General features: G+C 46.2%; 1 protein-coding gene across 7 annotated transcripts in view; it reads left to right on the top strand.

Moving 5' to 3' along the window:
• CADPS (calcium dependent secretion activator) overlaps positions 1-21,103 on the top strand; it is a 170,979-nt gene that overhangs the window by 41,832 nt on the left and 108,044 nt on the right. For all 7 annotated transcript variants that reach the window (XM_065749919.1, XM_065749921.1, XM_065749917.1 and 4 more), the window contains exons 4-6: positions 11,369-11,449; positions 14,688-14,924; positions 16,644-16,765. In XM_065749919.1, the coding sequence (XP_065605991.1) occupies positions 11,369-11,449; positions 14,688-14,924; positions 16,644-16,765 (440 nt within the window). The remainder of the gene's footprint in view (positions 1-11,368; positions 11,450-14,687; positions 14,925-16,643; positions 16,766-21,103) is intronic.

Below are 21,103 nucleotides of genomic sequence, written 5' to 3'. Positions count from 1 at the left end.
TTGGTTTTTTTTGTTGTTTTTTTTTTAGTTCACAGAAATTATAGTAAGGAAAACTGTCTGAAAATGAATTCATTTTGAGGGGGTGGGGACATTTTTGGATTTCGCTCAGCCTGCGAGCAGAATGATTCAATTCTTCCCTTAGCTTCCATCTAGGGTTGTGACAAGGTCTGCAGTTCATTTCTCTGCACCTGCAAAGCAGCAAGGGCAGGTCCCTGTGCCTCTCCTACCTGTGTCAGTGCCTAGCAAGAGTCCTTTCACACGTGGGGTTTGTGCTGCTGATCCTTCAGGGGTGTTTTTTCCTGTTGCTTTTCCCCATTGCTGCAGCTGGAGGAAAGGGAGGACACCAAGAGAGCTGTTTTTCAGTGTGGAGATGCAGCAAGGAGAGCAATCTGACCCCGTGGATGGTTGCAGTATTTTTTCCAACGCCCTGGGCACTGGCTGCAGCCCCTTGCTTTCCATAAATCTGCCTTAGCAAACGACTTGATAAATAGAGAGAAGCGGAGGAAAGGGATTTGAGATGTAGTTTCTATTTGTGTATGCTGCCACAGTTCTATAGCCTGTAGCATGCAATGGTACCTTCATTTGGAGTAACAGGTTGGCTGTAGCAGCACAGTTTTGATATGGCTACAGTGCAAAATGCAAAGAACACCGAATCCTGTGAGAATGCTCTGAGCATTCCTCTTCCCTTTGATCTCTTCACTGGTGATTTTTCTCTTTCTGAGAAGAGCTGCGGCTGCCATTGGAGATGGGCAGCACGAACACCGTGGATCAGCAGGCACATTTGCACTCCGCATCCAGATTTCAACTGCATATTCTGCACTCTCTTCCATGTCCTTCCTGCATATGAAGTGCATTGCCCTCTGTGGGAGCTTAAAGGGGAAGGTGGAGGATTGAATACAGATGAAATGTATTCAGGGAGGAGGAGATTTTCACCTTATTTTTGCAATGCACTGCCATTCAGAAAGCTTCAGGAGACCTCAACAACAGTAGAGAGTTTAATGCTATACTTTCAGCATGTAATATATTTTCCTTAACTCTGTAAGCAGAAGCCTCCTGCCCTGGTAATGTTTTCAAGGGAAGGAGGTCATGCCATGCTGAATGTAGCTCGGAGTAAGTGGCATTTCTTCAGAAAGCAGGAGGTGAGAGAGAGATGAGATACCTGGAAGAGTCACAGCGAGGCCTGAACCCCCTGCCCAGCTCATGTCCTGTCCCTAAATCAATCTTTTGTTCAGAAAGCTCTCTCTGGTGAGGAGTGGATCTGGTAATGTCCCCTCTATCTGTGACGATATCATCTGGGACAGCAGCATACTATAATACTTCAGTCATAGCCAACAAATTACTGTCTGGATTGCAATCCCAGCTAAGCTGAGCTATGATCCATCTCAGCTCATGGGAAGTCAGGAAAACAACAGCTCTAAGGTGATGAGCGTGGTTGATAGCTCAGGACAAGATCTCAGGGCTGTCTCCTGCTGCCACATCCTTGGCTGCTGAGGACAAGGGCAATATGGGAAGGTGCAGTGTGGGGTGTGATACGCAGGAGGTCCCTTTGCAAGTGGCTCTGCAGGCTATGGGCTTGCCCCATCATCCTCACCCCTCCAGGACTTGTAGAATGTGAATTATTCTCCCTCTCCTGCAGTACTGCCCCATGCTGACGTATCTCAGAGCTGGGTTGGCCCAAACTAGGAGGTGTGATGAAGGTAATGAGCAACTAGTGTTTTGGGGGCTTGGGATTTTTTTGTGTGTTACGAAGGACAGTTAGTTTAACATTATGAAAAACAGCTTCCATCCCAAGAGGCAGTGGCCTGTAGTTGCACCAGGAGAGGTTCAAGTTGGGTATTTGGAGGGGTTTCTTCTCAGAAAAAGCAGTGATGCATGGCACAGGCTGCCCAGGAGGTGTTCAGGAACAGCAGAGATGTGGCAGTGTCCCAGCCCTGGCATTGCAGCACAGCTCAGGAGCTTCACCTGGTGGTTCTCCCTGGGGAGGAGGGTGTAAACGATGGGATGTGATGGACTGCCATTTGCTGTTGTATTATCTCTATTTAAATTAGCTTGCATTAACTGCAGTTATATTTAACGCCGTCTACACGGCTGAATTTTTAGGTGGCTAATTTTCAATTGCGGATAACTTAATTACATCTCACTTCATGTAAATATTTGCAGCAGGAGTTAATATTTTCTATTACTCCAGGCACACAGAAAAGGCACGGTTATTGCTGTCAAGCAGGAGCAGCCGTGGCCCTCCCTTATCTTGCTGCCTCTTGCTGATGGACCAGGAGCCAAAGCCGTGTGCCGTGGTGGAGCGGGAGGAAAGCCACTAGATGAATGTTAATTGTTTTATAAAAGCAGTGGCTTTTCCAAAAGGCAGTGATAGATTAGAGATTATTGCATGGCTAACAGCATTGCTTCTATTTAAAAGCAGGAATTTCCCTCAGATGTGAATTTCTCTGAAATCTTAGAACGAGTCAAAGCGCAGCATGTTAGGGCAAAGAACTGACCTTTTTAATAGCCTGTTAGTAATAATTTAGCATGATGGTGCTTTTTTTTATTAATCGGGAATAAATATTACTCTTATTGACCAAGGAGACTTGCAGATGTTTCTACTTAGGGCTTTGTAAGTTGGTACCATTTGGTGGACTGTTAGATGCAACCTAGAGAGACTGAAAATAGCCCTGGAAGTCAGCTCCCTTCTGACCGTCAGCCTGCCCAAGACGACCTTCCCTTACTGTATCTAGACTTAGTAAATACCAAAATGGACTGTAACAGGCAGTATTATGTTCTTTTCTAATCTTAGCCCTTGAAAAAGTGGGTGCCATAACATTCCCTTTACGTTCCCTTCTTCCCCTTTCTGCTGATATGCCATTGTTTGGCCATGACACGAACCAAAACTTTGCTCTCAGTGTCTGTGCTTTGCACAGAACTTCTGCAGAAGAGAAGGGCATTCAGTTCTGGTCATGCTATTTCACCAGCCAGTGCCATAGTGCAAAGTGCAAGGTGTCTGCTACGTGCCACTAGCATTTGCTTTGGAGAACAGCAGTCCAATTACAAGCTACAGCTCTGGGCCATTCAATCTTCTGTTCTGAATGTATTTTTTTTTCCTGATTCTGTCTTTATTTTTAATGACTGAAAGTGATCCTTTTTAATGTGATTTGTAGCTGTGGATGTGTTAAAATGTTCTGTAACCTATGTGTTCACCTGGCTCATCACTGTGCTGACTGCAGCAGAAATATTGGAGTCTATGTTCTGGAAGTACTCTCTGTGGGGTTGGAACTAGGTGATCTTTAAGATCCGTTCCAACCCACACCTTTCAATGAGGAAAGAGCAGGAAAGCTCTAAGCTGTCTACTGGAATCAATAGGAATTGAGTTGCTGACCCTGAGTATGATCCAGCAGAGAAGGTGAAATTGTTAAGGTGGTGTGAGTTCCTATGCAAGATTCTTAACCTGGCCTTACAGGTTTTACAGACACCTCTGGAGGTGTTCCCACATCCTTAGCCTGTCACTTGTAATCCCTCAGAGTGACAATATACTGCAGCTTTGCTTTGGCTGCAGAGGCTGAAACCCATTTTGAGTTATGTGACTGTTGTATTTATTGTTAAGATTCTAATCAAGGGGTCGGGATCTGAGCATACAGAGGTCTTTCTTCCATGTATTCTGGGTTGAGTTAATTGCAGGTCATTCTAGCTGTAACAAAATATTTGGAACTGAATAGTACTTTATTGTCATGTGTCAGAAATCTAGATTATTTCCTTCCTATTAATTGATTTGAAGATGAGTGCATGATAAATTATAAGGAAACACAAGCAGACCTAGCATAGCAATCTACCTTGGGCTGCATGAGCTCTGATTTCTGATTTGGAGCTCCAGTTTCTTTCGTGGTACCATAGCTCAGCACATGCCCCAGGCAGGCCTAAAGCATCCTTATGCAATACATAAGCAGTGAGTATTAAGGCATGCTCAGAGGTCAGGAGATTCTGGACAGCTTAGTTTTTAAGCCCTTTCAGTGCTGTGCACCTCTCATGGATGATCTTGCAGAAGGATTTGTGGGGTTCAAAAGTTCTCTAGAGACAGATTGGAAGGATATGGCTTTCAAGTGGAAGTGTTTCCCCATCCCTTTTTTTTTTTTTAATGGCCTGCCAAACATTTGCAAAGGCAGACAGTGCTTTTTCTTCCCCCTCTCTGTTCTTCTGTGTCTGTTTTTCATTTATTTTATCACCACTTCATAAATCTGTAGGTATCTCTGCACAAGCTGCCGGAAAGCTGCACGCTGGGTTTGCTCATCTCAGCCTTCCCCAGCCCTGCAGCACAGCACATCTTTGCATAGCTGGGGTCGAGGTGTGCTGCTGCACGGGTGGGGAACTGAGATAGCTGTGGGGTGGGGATTTCCCTTTTCAAAGCCCTTCCATGTGGGGAGCCTGGCTGACACCTCCGCTTACAATGCCACCAGCATGGATGAGGGCATGAGAAACCTCCACGCTTCTCCATGTGTGTGCCTGCAGAGATGCTGTGCTCCTCCAAACCGTGTTGCAGATCTGCTCAGCTGACAGGGTAAGCATTTAGATGGAGGGCAGACCTCTTGCAGCATGTTCAGCCCTGGCTGTTGTGTGCTTACATGATGTGTGAGAGCCCAACCAGCTGCTGGCATGCAGCGATTTATGGCTCTGCTGTTGGAGTCAGCACTCAGGCAGGGAGGGGCTGCTGGTACATCCCAGTGAATATTTTCACTAGCACAGCCCCAAAGCTTATGAGCTGTGAAATGAGATTTCTCTTAGAGGGTGAAGCTCTAGCCCTAACCAAATGGTGCAAGTACTTTGTGCTGTTTTAAATCAATTCCCCCCCAGGACCCTTTGCTTCCTTGTGGCAGCAGTGGTTCATTGGGTAACACAGGAGCTTGCTGGAATAAAGGGAGCAGGGGCTCATCTGCAGCTGCTTAGCAAATGGCCGGGAATTTGGAAACGATGGGCATCCTGCAGAAGGTCAGGTTTTGTGTGTGTAAGAGCCAAATGATGCAGGGCTGTGCTCCAGCAAGGGGAGGGAGTTTGTCACCTTGCATGCTGGATGAATTGCTTAATGAATTCTGTAACATTTACAAACAACAGAAAAACCTACACTGACCAACTTTTGCCCAGTGTAAAGCCATCTGGGCACGTGGCAGTTACACTGCCAAATAACCTAGCCAAGAATTAAACCAATGCTAAACCTCTCCTGTTCTCAAATATCATTATTGAGTTATTGGAATTTCTTACTGGGTTGATGGATTTCTTTGGACTTTTCCCGAAGTTTTTGAAAATTGCTTTCAGCTGGAAACTCTGAAGCTTTCCTGCTTGAAATCTTGTTTCTACTACTGTTTCTGATCAAAAATATTGTGTCCTAGGAAAAAATGTTGCAAAGTACTTTGATTAATGGAAGTTTCATACGGTACTAGAAACATTCAGCACTTCTCTTGGGCTAAAGGACTGACTTTAGGAAATCTGACATCTGTGGGGCTAACCCAGAGTGCTGGTTAGGGCTTGGATGGGTTGGAACAAGGTTGCTGCCTGAGCACTCTTCTGGAGCATCCTTCCCGAGCAAGCTGCAGGTGTTCCCTTTGCTTTAGATTGGTGCATCCAGTGGGTTTCAATGAGGCCCCATCACAAAAGTCTCTCTTTTCATTTTAATCTATCGTCCTGGAGAGGGTAAATGAGGCTCAGCTGCTTTCTGACAATCCATTTTTTGGCTGCAGTCCCTGAAAGAAGGGATTGCCTGTGTGCATCAAGTGACCCTCTCAGCAGTAGGAGCATGTGATGAGTTGGACAGACTGAGACCATTGCAGAGCCCTTCTAAATAGGACACAGACATGTAGGAACCCCCAGCTCCACCATGAGTTGGAAAGGGAAGATGTGCTCAGATCCGTGTTCTGGTTGTGCTGCTGCCCAGCCCCTTCTGAGCTGACCCAAGGGGTGGGTACCACATGGGCCACTCTCCTTGCTCCCTTTCCCTCTCTCATTTCAAATCCCAAGGCAGCTGGCCGGCCTTGGGCTGCAATTTGCTGCACAAAGGATTAGCATGTTGTCCAGGGTATTAGTGACGTAAGCTACAAGACAATTTAACATCATTTATGCTCCCAATTGAAAAGAAAACGTGGCATCCCACCTGCATGCAGGGAGGGAGCCTGCAGCCCCTCCTGCAGTCTAGTTGAGGTATCAGCCGAGCTGAGGACTTTGTGGCCCTTGTGGAAAGGAATGTTTCCTCAATTGTCAGAACTGTTCATGGGAAAGGATGTACAGGTGAACTGTGTCTGTGTTCTGGGTGTGGATTTGTCCTGGCTGGTGTCACTGTATCTGGTTTTCTGTTAAGCAGAAGAGGGCCTCTGTGCAATGAAGCACTCTGGGCCCGTGTGTTCTTCATCTGGAGCACTCCATGGTGCCAGACACCTCAGTTACTAGTGAGCCTTGACTGATCGATTAATTATTAATTGAAGAGGACTCATGAATTTTTTAGCATTTTCTCTCACTGTGCGTAACAAAGCGAAACCTTTTTTTCCTAGACAAAGTTCTCTCCTAAAGCCCTACATCAAAGCTGCAAAATTGTCACCCATATTGTGTTCTTGTTCACCCTTCACATCCAGCATGTTTGCTTTGAAATACTTAATCTACCGTTTGCTGAGCTACATAGCTCCTGGTATGCCAAAGGATGAGAGCCCTGGGACTTCCTCTTGGTGGCTTTTGGCACCAGTAACCATACATGACACAGTGATCTGGCCACATTTTGGGTGGGTGAGTGCCCAGACCAGCGTTCAAAGGGTTTCCAGGAGCTTGACACATGCTGTCACAGGGGAAACATTTCATTAAATCAGTGTGTTGGAAAATCAGTGCAACCACTGAGCTGGTTTTAGTTCATGATTTGATGACGATGTCAGCTGTAGGTTCGGCTGCTTGGTATCAATACCCTCCCCTCGTCTCAGCTGGGTGGGCTTCGACAAAGCACAGCTCTGCACTGTGTCTGGAGTGGGTCAGGAGCCTAGAAATCAAAGTGGCTTTATTCCTCAAGCAGCACGAAGCATGTCCCCGTGCCTCTGCAGTACCAGCACGTTTAGAATGTAGTTTTCCAGCACTGCATTGTGCTCTGCAGCAGCACGTGGTGCAGGGGGATGGCTGCACACACACCCTTCAACAAGCCCCAGTCGTCGGGACTTAGTGACATTTGCTCCTCTGGCTGGGAATAGATGTTAGCATTAACAGTGACTGGCAGGGAGGGATTACACTATTAAATGGTCCCAGTGGTTTCTGGCTCCTCTCCCGTGGCTGATGACAATTATGCAGACAATACCTGTCAGCAGTGCGATGCGTGCTGTAAGTGCCAGGCTGATGGCTGCACGTCGTGCCTGCGTGTCGCTTCCCGTCATGACACATCCCCGTAGCGTACAACAAAGTTGTTTCCGACGGTGCTGTTCACTGCGATGGCTTACAGAGCAGGAGCTTCGTGGTGCTGAGAGCGTGATGCGTTGCTCTGCTCCCCTAGTGTTTGCGTTAGGCATTGTGTTTAAATTGCGTGCGTCTGTGGGCAGGGAGCCCCATCCATGCTTGGTGGCACGGCTCTGGATGGTGTTTGGTCGTGCTGCTGGCAGAGCTGCGTTCCCCAGGCTCAGCATTTCCTCTGCAGCATCACACGCTGCAGTGAGCCCAGAGAAATGGCTCTGGGTATATAGGGGTGGATGAAGGAGGAAGCAGGGCAGCCCAGAATTGCTTTTGGAGACAGTGCTGTGTTTGTATTGTTGAGCTTTAAGCAGTGATAAAATGAAGCCTTAAGTGGGGCTTTAAATCTATAGCACTTTGCTTCAAAACCGCTGGAATTTAAAGTCTCCGTCGACACTGTTAATGCCCTTGAATGTTCCTGGCTTTTTCTGGGGTGAGTGGAGGTGAGGCAGGGCTGTGCCTGTAAAAATCATTGGTCTCAGCTTGGGTAGTGCAGGGAGGTGTTTCCCAGAGGATGCAAACAATTCCAGCACGGATTGGGAGGAGTTTGTGCATCTTCTTGCAAATCTTAGGGCTTGGTTAGATTGGTTCGTTTCCCTTCTCCTCCACCTTTGATAGGAGCAGTGAGGCTACCTGCCATCCCTTGGGATACTACAAGGCAAAGCCCTGCAGAACATTTGTTTCAGAGTGGAGGAATCCTTGAGGTTCTCCTGCATGCGGGTGGCTGGTTTTGCTGGGGATTGCTATAGAATCATAGAACCATTAAGGTTGGAAAAGACCTTTAGGATCACCACATCCAACCCCAACCCATCCCCACCATGCCCATTAAGCCACGTCCCCAAGTGCCACATCTCCATCATGCAGATCTTCAAACTCTTTCATGTTATTATATCGCTCATTAAAATTTATTCACAATTAGCAGTTTATAGGCAATGCAGTGGTCTTCTGCAAGATCTTTTCCTTGCAATTGGACAGTCACCATGTGGTTAAAAGTAGGTATATGCCCTGCAATGCATTCAGTGACAGATGAGCTGTGATTCTGGGAGATTTGGGGCTCCACTCAGAATCTAATCTGCATAATTTTATTTTATTTTTATTGTTTTACTTTAACAACAGTTACACTGACGTTGATAATCTCTGCAGGGCAAGCAGAGAGAACTAATGTTGTATGTGGGCAGACATATGAAAACATCTAATTTACCAGCAGGCAGTTGGGTAATGATCAGTTGAGAATTGCAAATTATGTACGTCATCTATTTGTGGTGTGCTGCTGAAGAAAAGCCCAGTGCATGTGACAAGTCATATATATCCTGAAATTTATAATACTTTTCCCATTTAATTGACTGGGGCAACCTTATGATTTATTTCTTTGCTTTATTCATAGCATACCCATAACATAGTCATAATGCAGAATGAAACTAATTCAATTTCTCTTCGACTTTGTAAATCATTTACGTATTTTCCTGTCAAGTATTTGAGTATAAAGTGGGCATACATACGGCAGGAAATAAATAGCTCATTCTCTAGTTAAGAAATCAGGTTGTAAGGATGTTAATGGTCTACGTCGCCTTCCTTGGCTGCTTGATATTGCTTAGATAGCATGGATTACATTTGCCCCTTACCTTATTTCTCAGGAAGGCTATGTTTTATGGGCACCAGCACCGCTCTCTTAATAGCTCTCTGTAGTGTTATGACTTTGTAAAACGTAGGTGGTGTGCTTTGATGTCAGCAGGAGCAGTGACTGAGCCACAGGAGCACGCAGGGACTGCAGCCTCACCCTGCTCCTTGCACAACAAGTGGGAGACATTCTGTTGGCTGTCACGGGCTGTTGCTGAGCTCCTCTGTCATTGCTTTCTGACAGATGAGTTTGAGCTGTTGTGCAGACTCATTGAAAATACTCTTAGTTTCCTTCAGGTCTGGCTTTCCAGCTTGGCAGCCCGTAGCTCTGGGGAGGATTGCTGTGCCCACCCAGCTGCCACTGCAGGGTGCGGATGTGTTTGTCGCCTTCTAAGAAGAGTAATCTGCAGTCAGATCTCCCACAACACAGTTTTTGACACGTGTAGCATCACTGGAAAACCTTTGCAAAATTGAGATAGTGAAGAAAGTGTGAGAAAGTTTGCTGGCTCGTTACTGTACCGCAGAACATCTCTCCTCCAAAGCAGCATCCTTGGTTTCTAAATTTGGCACTTGAGCTATTTTGGGCGATGTGTGATTAGTGCCAATTACTGCAGCTCGGATGGAGTTCAAGTAATACCCCTTATTTTAGAGCTGCAAAGATGTGGAACTCTGGAATTGTGCATTTCCTCCCTTTCACTGAGCAGCTCATTGCAGTGCTGATGCGCGAGCATCAGTAGCGTGGTGCTTTTGTTAAGGGGAGAATTACTGAGGGGACTGTGCTGTACTTATGGCTCCATATTGGTTTGGGGATCAGGAATATAGAGGCGAGAACAGCAGGTTGTGAAGGATGTACGGTGTGGCTGCAGTGAGTGAAATGGAGGTGGCCATGGCAGAGATCATGGAAGCATCCGTGGAATTTGGATCACGGTCCTAAACAATGTCATTTTCCTGCTTTAATTAAAGCTGTAATGGAGGCTTTCAGAAACTAATCAAAAATACATTTTCCCTCAATCTCAGGCATAATGAATGTCATCTCTTTAGAAAATCTGCACCGAAGCAATTTGCAGCTATCCTCCTGCATGCACACAGATCTACGCAGGCGTGAGCATGTCTGCAAGAGGACACAGGTTACACGGGCAGAGATGCTGGTTTGGGGAAAGCAAGATACATCAGCAAGCTCAGGAAGCTCTAACAGAATTGCTTGTAACTCATCAGCCTGAGAACTGAAACTTTCATCGTTGCCATGGCTGTAACTTTCCAGTCTGCACTGCACCAGCCCTGCTCTGTTCTGTAAAGCAGTTTTTATCCTCCTTTGGAGACAACAGACAGGTGGTGAGAGCAACCCCAAACCAGCATATAAATCTCATTAATGTGTGGCTGTCACAGCAGACATAACGTACAGCAGCTGAGGGCAGTGCTGTTTGCTGGTGACCACAAGGGTCAGCCCTTGAACCCTGGCTGGTTAAAGCACAGGTTGAGAGGTTGCTGCGTATGGGCAATATTTCAAAGAGGGGTGAAGATAGGCTTGGTGCTTTCAGAAAGCAATCTGTGGGTGCTAACCTTGGATTATTGAGTTGCCCATCTCCTCCATAATAGGGAAGGGAGCACTCAGGGTGGGGAGCCAGCCCTCCCCTGTGGGGTCACAGTTACAAGAGGTGATCCAAAACAGGGAGGCTTTGCACCAGACTGAGCTTATGGCTGGAACAGCCCCACAGCCAGCTGTCACAGCACCCTTCTAGCCTTGTACTGAGGCCAAAATGACTCGGAAGGGATCTGGAGAGTGGTTGGAGTGGAAAGCTGCTATAAAATTTTTTGTTGTTCTGTGATTTATACTGTGTATTTTTACTGAAAATAACATATCCACCTCTGAGTCCTGCTGTTGGAAAACTGCTTGCTGCAGTCACCTGTGTCTTGCTCATGTGCTGCCATCTCTTCCTTAAATGGCAGGAACAACTTTTTATCTTCAGAAGATGTTTGAGGCCTAGGCAGGTTCCAAACTGTGACCCCGAAGGGCTGTGGACAATGTTGTGGAGAAGCTCTCTGCTGAAGGCTGCAGTCTTTTTCTGGGTGCCAAGCAGGAGCAGGAGGGTGTTTGGTCAGTGATGGAGCCTTGTGTGCAGAGGGCTGTGCAGGCATCTAACACCAGCTCAGCACATTCCTTTGTTCTCATTCCTCTTGGGACCCTGTGAATGTAACACGCGTACTTTGCGTGGTCAGCCTGAAAAACTGTATGGTTTCTGAAGGTTCTGCTTTGGTTGGCTTTTAACCTTGATTTGTTTTATTTTTGGTTCGTTTTGTGTAGCTGGACAACCCAGATGAGCAAGCCGCACAGATCAGACGTGAGTTGGATGGACGTCTTCAAATGGCAGAGCAAATCGCCAAGGTAAAAAAAATGAATAAAATCCTTTGCACTGACAAGTATGTAAGTAGTTTGTTACTCTTCCCAGGTCTTGTACTTCCCTCACAGATTTCTTCTCCCAGAAATCACCAGTAGAAAATGAGCAGTTCTTCAGCTTTGAAGAAAGCAACTATTGCAGATGCTGCTGCAGTGTGGTTTTCCTGGAATGTCCCTAATGAGCTGAGATAGTTTAGGTGCTTTCAAAGTATTCAGGTGCATTATGACTTCTCAGAACTGGGGAGAAAAACGTCTTGAACTGCTGCAGCTAGATCTGCACGTATACATCTGAAGCCTCTTACACAGATTTCTTTGCTGGTTTCTTTGCTGTATAGCATGCAACAGGAAGCCAGGAATTGTCTTCAGGGTTATGCAGTACACTGGGCTACTGGGAGGCACAGTTCTCTGCCTGTAGGTACGTTCTGCCATAGTAAAGGTGCTGCACGTTTTCTGTCTCAAACATGTTCACACTTGGCATGAGAACAGACAGGCCAGCACTGCACCCTTGTGAGCATCACTGCCATCCAGAGCAGCAGACGTGGGAGTTCAGAGCAGCTTTTGTAACCACACACTCAGCAAAATGCCCCAGGGACCCTCTATAAGGAGATATCTCCCTAGGAACAAATCACACCACTCTCAGTGCAGATTTACTTAGCCTCCAGTTGACCACTTGTGGAGAGGAATTCTGGACCCTGTTGACATCAGCACAGCCGAGATTTTATCCTTGCTTCTGATCAGATGCTTTGAGCCATAGATAAAGTCCTAATGGGGCTGAAGATATTGGGAATGATCTATCTGGCTTCTTGATAATCAGGGAACAATTACCAGCTGGAAAACAAAAAGGTCTAATCAGAGAGACTTAGCTCAGGCTGAGGACCTGCTTCCCTCCCTGTGTGCACAAGGAGCTGTGCCCAAGTGCTGAGGTAGGTAATAGTAGAAGCAAACTGGCTGCAGCTCCTTTCTTTTGTTCGTCACTTGGCCTTCTGCCATTTTATTTTCAAGACAATCTACAATATTTTTTCTTTGCAGTGAAACGTAGGCCCCTGCATGGCACACTGCTGCTCTGAGATGGGTAGCCAGGCACTGGGTACCAGACTGAGATTGTCTGATTGTGTTGCTTTGTTTTCTCTTTATGGCATGTGCATAGCTCAGCAGCAGCCTGCAGAGGCTGCAGATTCACGAGTTGTTTTTGCAAACAACAGCTTGCCTTTTCCACTCATCCCTAAGGATACTGCAAACAAACCATGCCACTGCTGGACCTGCAAGAGGCCATCATACCAAGGTCCCAAACACAAACTGACATTTCCCACTGCAGAATTCAACCTTCAAACACAGCAGTGCAGCTTGAAGGGAGGTTAGCAGTAAACATTACTTACCTGTTATCCATTTGGCAAGTATTGATATTTAATCTCCTTCACACAGCTGCTGGAGACTTTCTTTCCAGAATGTCAGATCCCACCAGCATCTGTCTGCAGGAATCCTTGTTCTTTCAGGCCCACAAATGCTGGCTTTTAGAGGCATCCAAATGACCTTTTGAGTCCTCTGTATCCTCCTTTCTGGGCAGGGCTGCTTTCCCTGTAGCACGTAGTAGGCTCACAATTCAATTCTGTGAGAGGACAGTGTTTCCAATCTTATCTCCAATTTGCAGCTTTTAACACAGTTTTGCTGCGCAGAGAGACTTGCAGTGCTCACGGAACCAACACTGTGCTAAAGGCAAGTTAACTCCTCATTAAGAGGACATTTATAGGTAAGAGGCAGTGAATTCTAAAAGGATATGATGTCGTGGTGCTGTAGGAACATGCTGGGTATCTTGAGATTGTAGCTACATCTTGGTGTTTGCATCATCACGCCCAATCCCAGGGAAGCTGTTATGCATCACTTCAAGCTACCTGCTTTTAGCCTGAGTATGACAAGCTGCTGGTGGGCACATAGTGAACTGTGTCAGTCCTTGCTGTATTTGTGAAGAGGTTTTGGGAGGCAGTGCCAAAGTTGAGTCCCTGGAGAGAGTGGTAGCAGCAGGATGAAAAAGCAATAATGTTTGAACATCAGTGCTTCAGCAGTAGTTCTCAACATCTGAAGCAGTTGTGGATCTTTTTCTTTCTCTAGAGGTGACTTGCAACTTTTCTAATGCATACGCAGTTACACAGACTGATTAGGTAGTTTATCTTATACCAGCTCTAATTTACTTGAGAGAATTACTTCCCAAGATTGAGACTTGAAGCAGAAGACTGTATGGTGTAAATGCAGCCATGAGCTGTGCTTGTAATGGTTTGGCTGTTGAGTGCAGTGGAGTATTTTTTCAGCAGCCTAAAGACAGTCTTCTAGAATGAACGTGACCTTGTTTTCTTTTTTAGCGTACATTTTACAAACTGCTTTTCATTATGTTCTGAATTGCCACTGAGAAGACGGTTTGCACGTCAGCCTCAAGTTCTCTGGCTGCAAATGCTGCTTTGCTGTCATACACCTCGTACAGTGTTGCTGTGAAGTCTGAGCACATTCAGGACGTAGACTAGGGGTTTTAACAGGTGGAGCACAGGCAGCAGTTCAAGCTGAGAACGTGCTCTGTCGGGCATCACATTTTGCTCTCAGTGTCACGTTGGTTCTAATGATTTTATTAATAGCAGGCAGCATGAGAGGATCTCCCAGCGAAGTCCCCAGGAACCACAGGCAGAGAACTGCTGGCATCAGGGTTGTCTGTAAAGGAGGCACTGACCCTGACAAGTAGTGAAGAGAGTGTTTAACCCCTCCTTGCAGTTGAGTGCAAGTAGTCCTGCCCAGACATTGCTGGTTTTGCCTCCCTGGGCTCCTCTCACAACTAGGGCTCAGAAGTGTGTTTTCAGCTGGCACGTCTGAGAGATTGGAAAAAAAAATAAAAGCCCTGAAATGTCAGCATGCTTCACTCAAGTAAATCGCTGTCGGTCTCCAAGTTCAGCTGGGATCTGACCTGGTGTTTCTGTAATTGGGAATTAATACATATGAAAGAAGCCATTTGCAGACAGGAAACAAATGAAGTGCAAGTGCATGCAAGAAACAGCAAAGTTGGATAGGGACTAAGTAGTAATTCTGTGGGAAGCTACTGATAATGGTTGTGCATTACACAGGGGGAAGCTGTAATTTGTCATCTGGTTGGTGGGCGTTCCCACCTCTCTGCAGATGCTCCTGGGGGATTCTCCCAGCGCCGACTGTCGCCACAATTCACTCTGTTGTTTTTGTTTTTGATTCCAAGGAGCGCAAGTTTCCCAAGTTTGTGTCCAAAGAAATGGAAAACATGTACATTGAGGAGCTGAAGTCGTCTGTCAATCTCCTGATGGCCAACTTAGAGAGCATGCCTGTGTCTAAAGGAGGCTCCGAGTTCAAGCTGCAGAAGCTGAAGCGGAGTCACAACACCTCGATCATTGACATGGGAGAAGAAAACGAGAACCAACTGTCCAAGTCAGACGTTGTGTTGTCGTTCTCCCTGGAGGTAAGCTCCACACTGTGCTCCAGCAGACAGCCTGCAAAACTGGTGGAACAGAAATCTCAGCAGCCAGCTTCTACAGAGTTCAGGCTTAACAGTTAGGTGGAGAGAGATCAGTAAAAGTCGTTTTCTGATCTCCATGAGGAACAGTTCCTCTCTGAGTTACCAGAAGCTTTGCCCGTAGTCAGATACTGTCCTTTCTAGTTTCTCATCATCTTACTGGAAAAAAACTGTAAGATAAACCATTTGGGAATTCCTGTTGATACCTATCAAATGGCTGAGAAATCTGCCTGTTTATCTGACATCTTTGTGAGGCTTGTTTCTGTCTGCACGGCAGTAACCCCAGCAAAACCCGTCTTCCTGGATTGTTTCTAAAACCGCTGCAGTAAACGCTAGGATTGATTGGGCCTCTGTGTTCTGCGTGCCCCCTGAGATGTGCACAGTAGCCTGGCTACTGCACAGTTTGTTTTCTGCAGCACTATGGGAACAAAACCAGAACTTCAGGCTGATAAGTCTGCCTGCGTAATGCTACAGAGGTTCCTCGTTGGCAGTTCTAGTTCCCAGTGTACTGAAACACACTGTAAATGTCAGTGTTTAATTATTGCCAGTTAGAGGTGCCACTTTATTTCTCTGCAAGCCTTGCTTCCTTTTTGGAAAATCGTTAAAAATTGCTGAGGTTTGAATGCACCCAACAGATTGGAGTGCAGTTTGTGTGGAAATAACTGTAGTTTGCTGGCTTGCCATTTGCTTTGTCTTGAGCTCTGAGTTTCTGCTGTGGGTCGAGCTGTTGGTCTGAATGGCCCAGGGGAAGGCAGAGTACCCACGGTTACCTCTGAAATAAGCTGTCTCTGTCCTGAAAGCACAGCTGCTGTAGTGCTGTTTTCAGCTGAGTTAATTGTTCTGTGCAAACACATTTGTGGTCTAGGCGAGGCATTTACTCCATGGAATTATCAGCACCTTAGACACACCAGTATGGAGCTGTTGACTGTCAGTGGGTTTATGTTACATTGTCAGAGCAGTTACCAGGATGGGGTCAAAAATGCAGGGTGCAGAAAAATAAGAAAATCCGATTTTTTTGCAGTTTTCTGTTTATTCCTCTCCCTGAGGAGTCTCTTGCTAGGCACACTGTGCCAATGCAAAATGTACCGTGCTGGTTGTCGAGTCTCAGAGTTTAACTCATTAGAGGTCTGAAAGCATCACTATAATATTCAGCGCAGTCTTTCTTAAAATAGGGCTGTGAACCCAGAGACAGTGCCTTCAGTGGCTGCATCAAATAAAACCTGACTTCTGAGTGTTACTGTACAGAGGAGTGGGGAACTATCACAAAGCCCTGGACCTCTCTGTCAGAAAAGCCTGTGTAACATGTATAGCTATGAAAAGACTTATCCTTACAATGGGATATTGAAAAAGCTCTGCTCCAGCTGAACCCTTCCAGTGGGAAGTAGAAGCTGAGTGAAGCACTGACTTCAGGAGGTGGCAGGTCTGTTTACTGCTGTGTGCACCAAACTCTTGCTCATCAGAGGGTGCACAGAGCTCTGTGTGCAATAGAAGTGCCCTTCGGTGGCAGAACCAAGGCAGGCCTGTCAATCTCCTCACTGGCTTCCCTGGTGCCTCCAGTCCCAGCAGCGTGGGGAGGGCCCCAGCTCTGCACGACCCATGGGATGAACATCCACAGTGGGGTCTGAGGGAGGATTCTCCTCTCACACCACCTTCCTTTGCCCGCAGGTCGTCATCATGGAGGTGCAGGGTTTGAAGTCGTTGGCCCCCAACCGCATCGTGTACTGCACTATGGAAGTGGAAGGTGGTGAGAAACTGCAGACTGACCAAGCTGAAGCTTCAAAGCCAACGTGAGTCTTGCTTTTCATTTCATGTACACAGAGCATCACTCTGTGACTAAAAATGGCACATAAGCCCTGACTAAGGAAAAAAAAAGGGTTAATGACAGGCTTATGTCTCCTGGTAGCATGTAACTTTGTGCCCGTACGTAAGTACTTTGCTAAATAGGGATGGAATTAAGCAGGTGCTTAGATAAGTACTTGTCTGAGTGTCCATCTGAACTGGTGCCACCAGGTATAGGTAATCTCATCTGTATTTGCAGGGTTTTGGCAGCCCTGTGAGGAAGGGAAACAGCAGCAAGAGCCACAGGTGGGACAGAAGAGTAGGGGAAGGCTTCAACTCGCTTGGTTAAAGTTGTGTCTGAGGCCACAGTGCCGAGGTTAAGTTCAAGGCCAGAGTTTTGTTCTGTCCTCTCTGACTCAAACCCTACATGCCCCACCTCAGCCCTGTACTTTGCTTTTCCGGTCTTCTTCAGATGTTGTATTAGCCTGCAAGTAGTAATTAATCTTTGTTAAAATGACAAATGGTTTATTTCCTTTCTGATCTGTTATGTCAGTGATTTGAAACACTGTTCATATGTCTTTGAGACTGTTTTCCTCTTGTTCACCACTAGTTTTTGCTCTTTAATGACATTTTGAATGTACATCCTCATATAATTTCCAAGATGAAATAAAGCTCTTCCAGAGAAGCCAGCTGGTGCAGGAGGGGCTGCTGTTGGTACATTCCCTCACTGACCCCATATCCCATTTCCTCTGAGGGATCAATCCTCAGTGGCATTTCACCAGGAGCTTTCAAAGCTCATGGAAGGAAGCTTGGAACCAGCTGAAACCATCCAGTTGCATCACATGCAAATGCATAAGGATGGCAGGCAGATGGTTCAAATCAGTGCTCTCGTGGAGGTGTCAGCTAACATCTTCCATCAGCCGCCATCCTCTTGCAGAGGCACAGAAAATGCTGATGCTTTGCGCCCTGCGCTGTACCAGAAGAATAGGAATCTGCAGTAAGTGATTTAAACACAATATTCCCAATCAGGGGAAGTGCTGCAGCCTGGCTTACTTTGCAAAATGCAGTAAAATGTGCTTCAGAGAAGGAAGTAGGAAAGCTGTATTGTGGAAGAAAATGTCCATAAGAACCTGCAGTTGTCACTATTTTAGGTATTCTTGTTGCTTCAGTGAGGAAACTTGAGCTCTATTTGGGGGAAATTACTGTCACCCATATTAAATAGCAGACTTTTGCTGGGTTACAAGTGTGTTTTTATCTTGATCTGTTCATTCTGCTGTTGCTCAAAGAATCTGTCCTTATGCAAGCCTTCTTGCTGTCAGCAATAGTTCAGTTTATACAAGTGTTGTTTTGTAAATAAGGGATGCAGGAGTGAGCTCTTTAATTGAATGGGTCTTTTTATTGTAATGAAATGTACAGTGTCTGGGCAGAAAGCCATCAGCCCTCAGGAACATGCAGCCAACACTGAATGCTACTGCATGGTATAAGTTATATAAGTCCATCACCTTCATCCTCTCTCTGTGCTGACTTTCCACAGAGGTGCAAGTCAGGTTTGATGTCTCATGCATTGTTCCATCACTTGGGCCACTGTATTTGAAAAAGCCTTTTAAGGGCTTGGCATTTCCATTCTTTAGGGGTCCTGGGACTTACATCCAAAACCAGAGGCCACCCAAGCCAAGACTGTAGAGCAACATTCAACAGAAGCCAGAGACTGTCACAGAAATCGTTGCTTTTTTCCTTGTGTGTGTTAGAACTGCATTGTTCACCTTGCTTCCTCGTGCAGGGGACACCAAAGCTGAGTGAAAGCAGTTTACTGCACTCACCCTCTCCTCTTCAGACAAGAAGAAAAGAGAGAATGAACCAGATGCGACATGTTTGTCATTTTGCTTAATACATGACTTGAACGCCCTCAGGTATTCTGGTGGTGCAGGTGGTGATGGAAGCTGCTCAGAAAAGTCCTTGGTGCTTTTTGTCTGCTGTGTTGCAGACAAAAGATCTGTGCCTGGCCAAAATAGACTTCTGAAGTGACCCTTAAATGCCAGCATCACTTTCACTGAGGTCATTCACACCATATCTGCTCATGTACATTTTATTATAAGAAAAACACTCACTGGTGAAGGAACTAGATCAGGCGAAGCATAGTGAGCTACCCTCATGGAGCTGCTCCCCAGCATGTTCCCCAGACCTGAAGCCTTTGTGTGTTTTTGCACTGGGTGCTGTGGGGCAACTTTCAGGGTTACTGGGCATCACTGCTACAAAAGTGCGAGTATTGGAGCAGGGGAGTTTACCCCTGTACATGCTAAAATGTCCTTATCTCAGAGGCTCATAAAATAGGAATGCAGCTTAAGTATCTGTGGGCAGATTAATGCTGAATACAGTTCTGGAAACAAGCAGTATTCTCTCAGATTAAATTGCAACTCTTTCAACTGTAGGCAGTTTTTGAGAATCAGATGTTCAGAAGCATCTTAGTGACTTTGGAGCCTGAATCCTATTAGTGGAGCCTGGAAGAGGCAGGATGAGCAGTGGGGTGTACAGACAGTCATATTGGTTGTGTATGAGGAGTTTGGCTCTCAGGATGGTGGTAAATACTTGTCCTTTTTTCTTCTTAGGCTCCATGTTGGATTTCTGACATTTGAAGCACAATCCCCTCATGTAGGATTATCTGTCTCAGCACGGGTACTGAGGATGGCACAGTTCTAGAGAAAGGCAGACCTGAAATAGCAAGGGTTATTTCAGATCAGGCTTGCAGTGTATTATTAGTAGTGCTTTTAATAAGTTGTGTAAGAAAAAGCTTTTGTGTTGTGCCCTAACCCACAAATGCCTCTACATAATATCTCAAATCCCAGTCCAAGCAGGATTTTATTGCTTTTTGCACCGAAACAGTATTCTTGCAAGCCTTGAAGCATTTTATTTCCCTGCCAGTTATCTTGATATCTGCTCTCTGCAAGACTCAGAGTGTGAAGTGGCTTCTGCACATCTCCAGCAGCACCCTGCCAGGAGCTGCTTTTCTGATGTGGCTGGAGAACAAGGTGGCCAGTGAGTCTGGGAACAGCACAAAAGGTCCAGTGGCAGCATCCCTGTCCTACAGTCTCCAAAAAGGCTGCAGGGTATATTTAAATGTTGACCTGTGCCTGTAGCAGCGCTCATAGGCTGTACCAGTGATTCACCTTCTTATAACACTGCAATTATTTGAGGTGAGCAGAACAAAAGAGGTCCTATGTGCCTTGTAAATAAATGCTGTATATCCACCTGGACTTCAGCATGGAGGTGAGTCTCATTCTCTCCTGGTTTACAGTGGTGAAAATCACTTGTACCAGCACTGAGCTCAGATGAACTCTCCGAATTAAAAGCAGTAAGCAACTGGTTGGGGGAGAACATGGCCAACCATGGGGTAGTACTGGAGTGAAGACACTCAACTCTCACCTGATTCCACATCAGGTCTTCTGTTGCTCATTACAGTCAAGGGCTTGAGCCTCGTGCCCCCTTCAGAAACTCTGTCTCAATTGAGCAGTGCCTTTGGTAAACTTCTAAACCTCGCTGTCTTCCTGCAGTAGCCTGAGAGGATCTCCTCCTGGGAGACAGACAGCAAAGTGAGAAATCCTGCAGGAGGGGCAGCTGCAGAGCAGGGATGTCATCTCTCTTTCCAGTAGGGGAATGTCTGTTCTTTTCATTCGGGAAACCTCCACCTCCAGACCCTGCAGTTTGAAGTGATGCTTGGTGGCTTTGCATGGAGTAGGAGCGTGCTAAGAGCATTTTGTTGCAGTCAGTGTTTTGTTGGCACAGTTAGCTGGGAGGTGCTGCGAACGTTCCCCAGGGTTATATAGCAAAGGTCCTTTTGAGATGAGCTCACATGTATAAGTTTCAAATAAATACTCCATGTACAACAAATTTAACTCCACTTAACTTATGGAGGGGTTTATACTAATGTGAGCAGTAGCAGCATAGCTCCTGGTTCCCATTGCATATCCCCAACACAGCTGGTGGGTACCGTGGGTGCCTGGTGTTGCCTTTCCAGTGGGGACAGCTCATGATAAAAAGCAAAGCAACAGGAAATCGGAAATTTTAGAAGGAGGCATTTCCCCCCCCCTTTGGATTTGCTTCAGCATAATGATAAGCTGCCTTAATTACCCAGCCTGATTGGCTTCCCTTTCCTCTTGCATGGTTTTGATTCACAGCTGTGCAGATGTTTAGAGCTCTTTTTCCTCAGGAAACCTACAGGAGCCTTATGATTGTGTAAGAGCAGGTGATGGAGCCCTGGGTACAGCTAGCATGAGACATCAGCACCTCTAAGTTACCAAGTTGGCCCCCTGGGTGAGACTCTGAGCAGTGCCAGCCTGCCCCATGGGGAG

The sequence above is a fragment of the Cyrtonyx montezumae genome, unplaced genomic scaffold, assembly GCF_038088225.1.
Source record: "Cyrtonyx montezumae isolate F1298 unplaced genomic scaffold, pur_monq_1.0 scaffold_6, whole genome shotgun sequence".
Classification (NCBI taxonomy): domain Eukaryota; kingdom Metazoa; phylum Chordata; class Aves; order Galliformes; family Odontophoridae; genus Cyrtonyx; species Cyrtonyx montezumae.
Note: the sequence above shows the minus strand (reverse complement) of the source record. Positions and strands in the feature narration are given on the sequence as shown.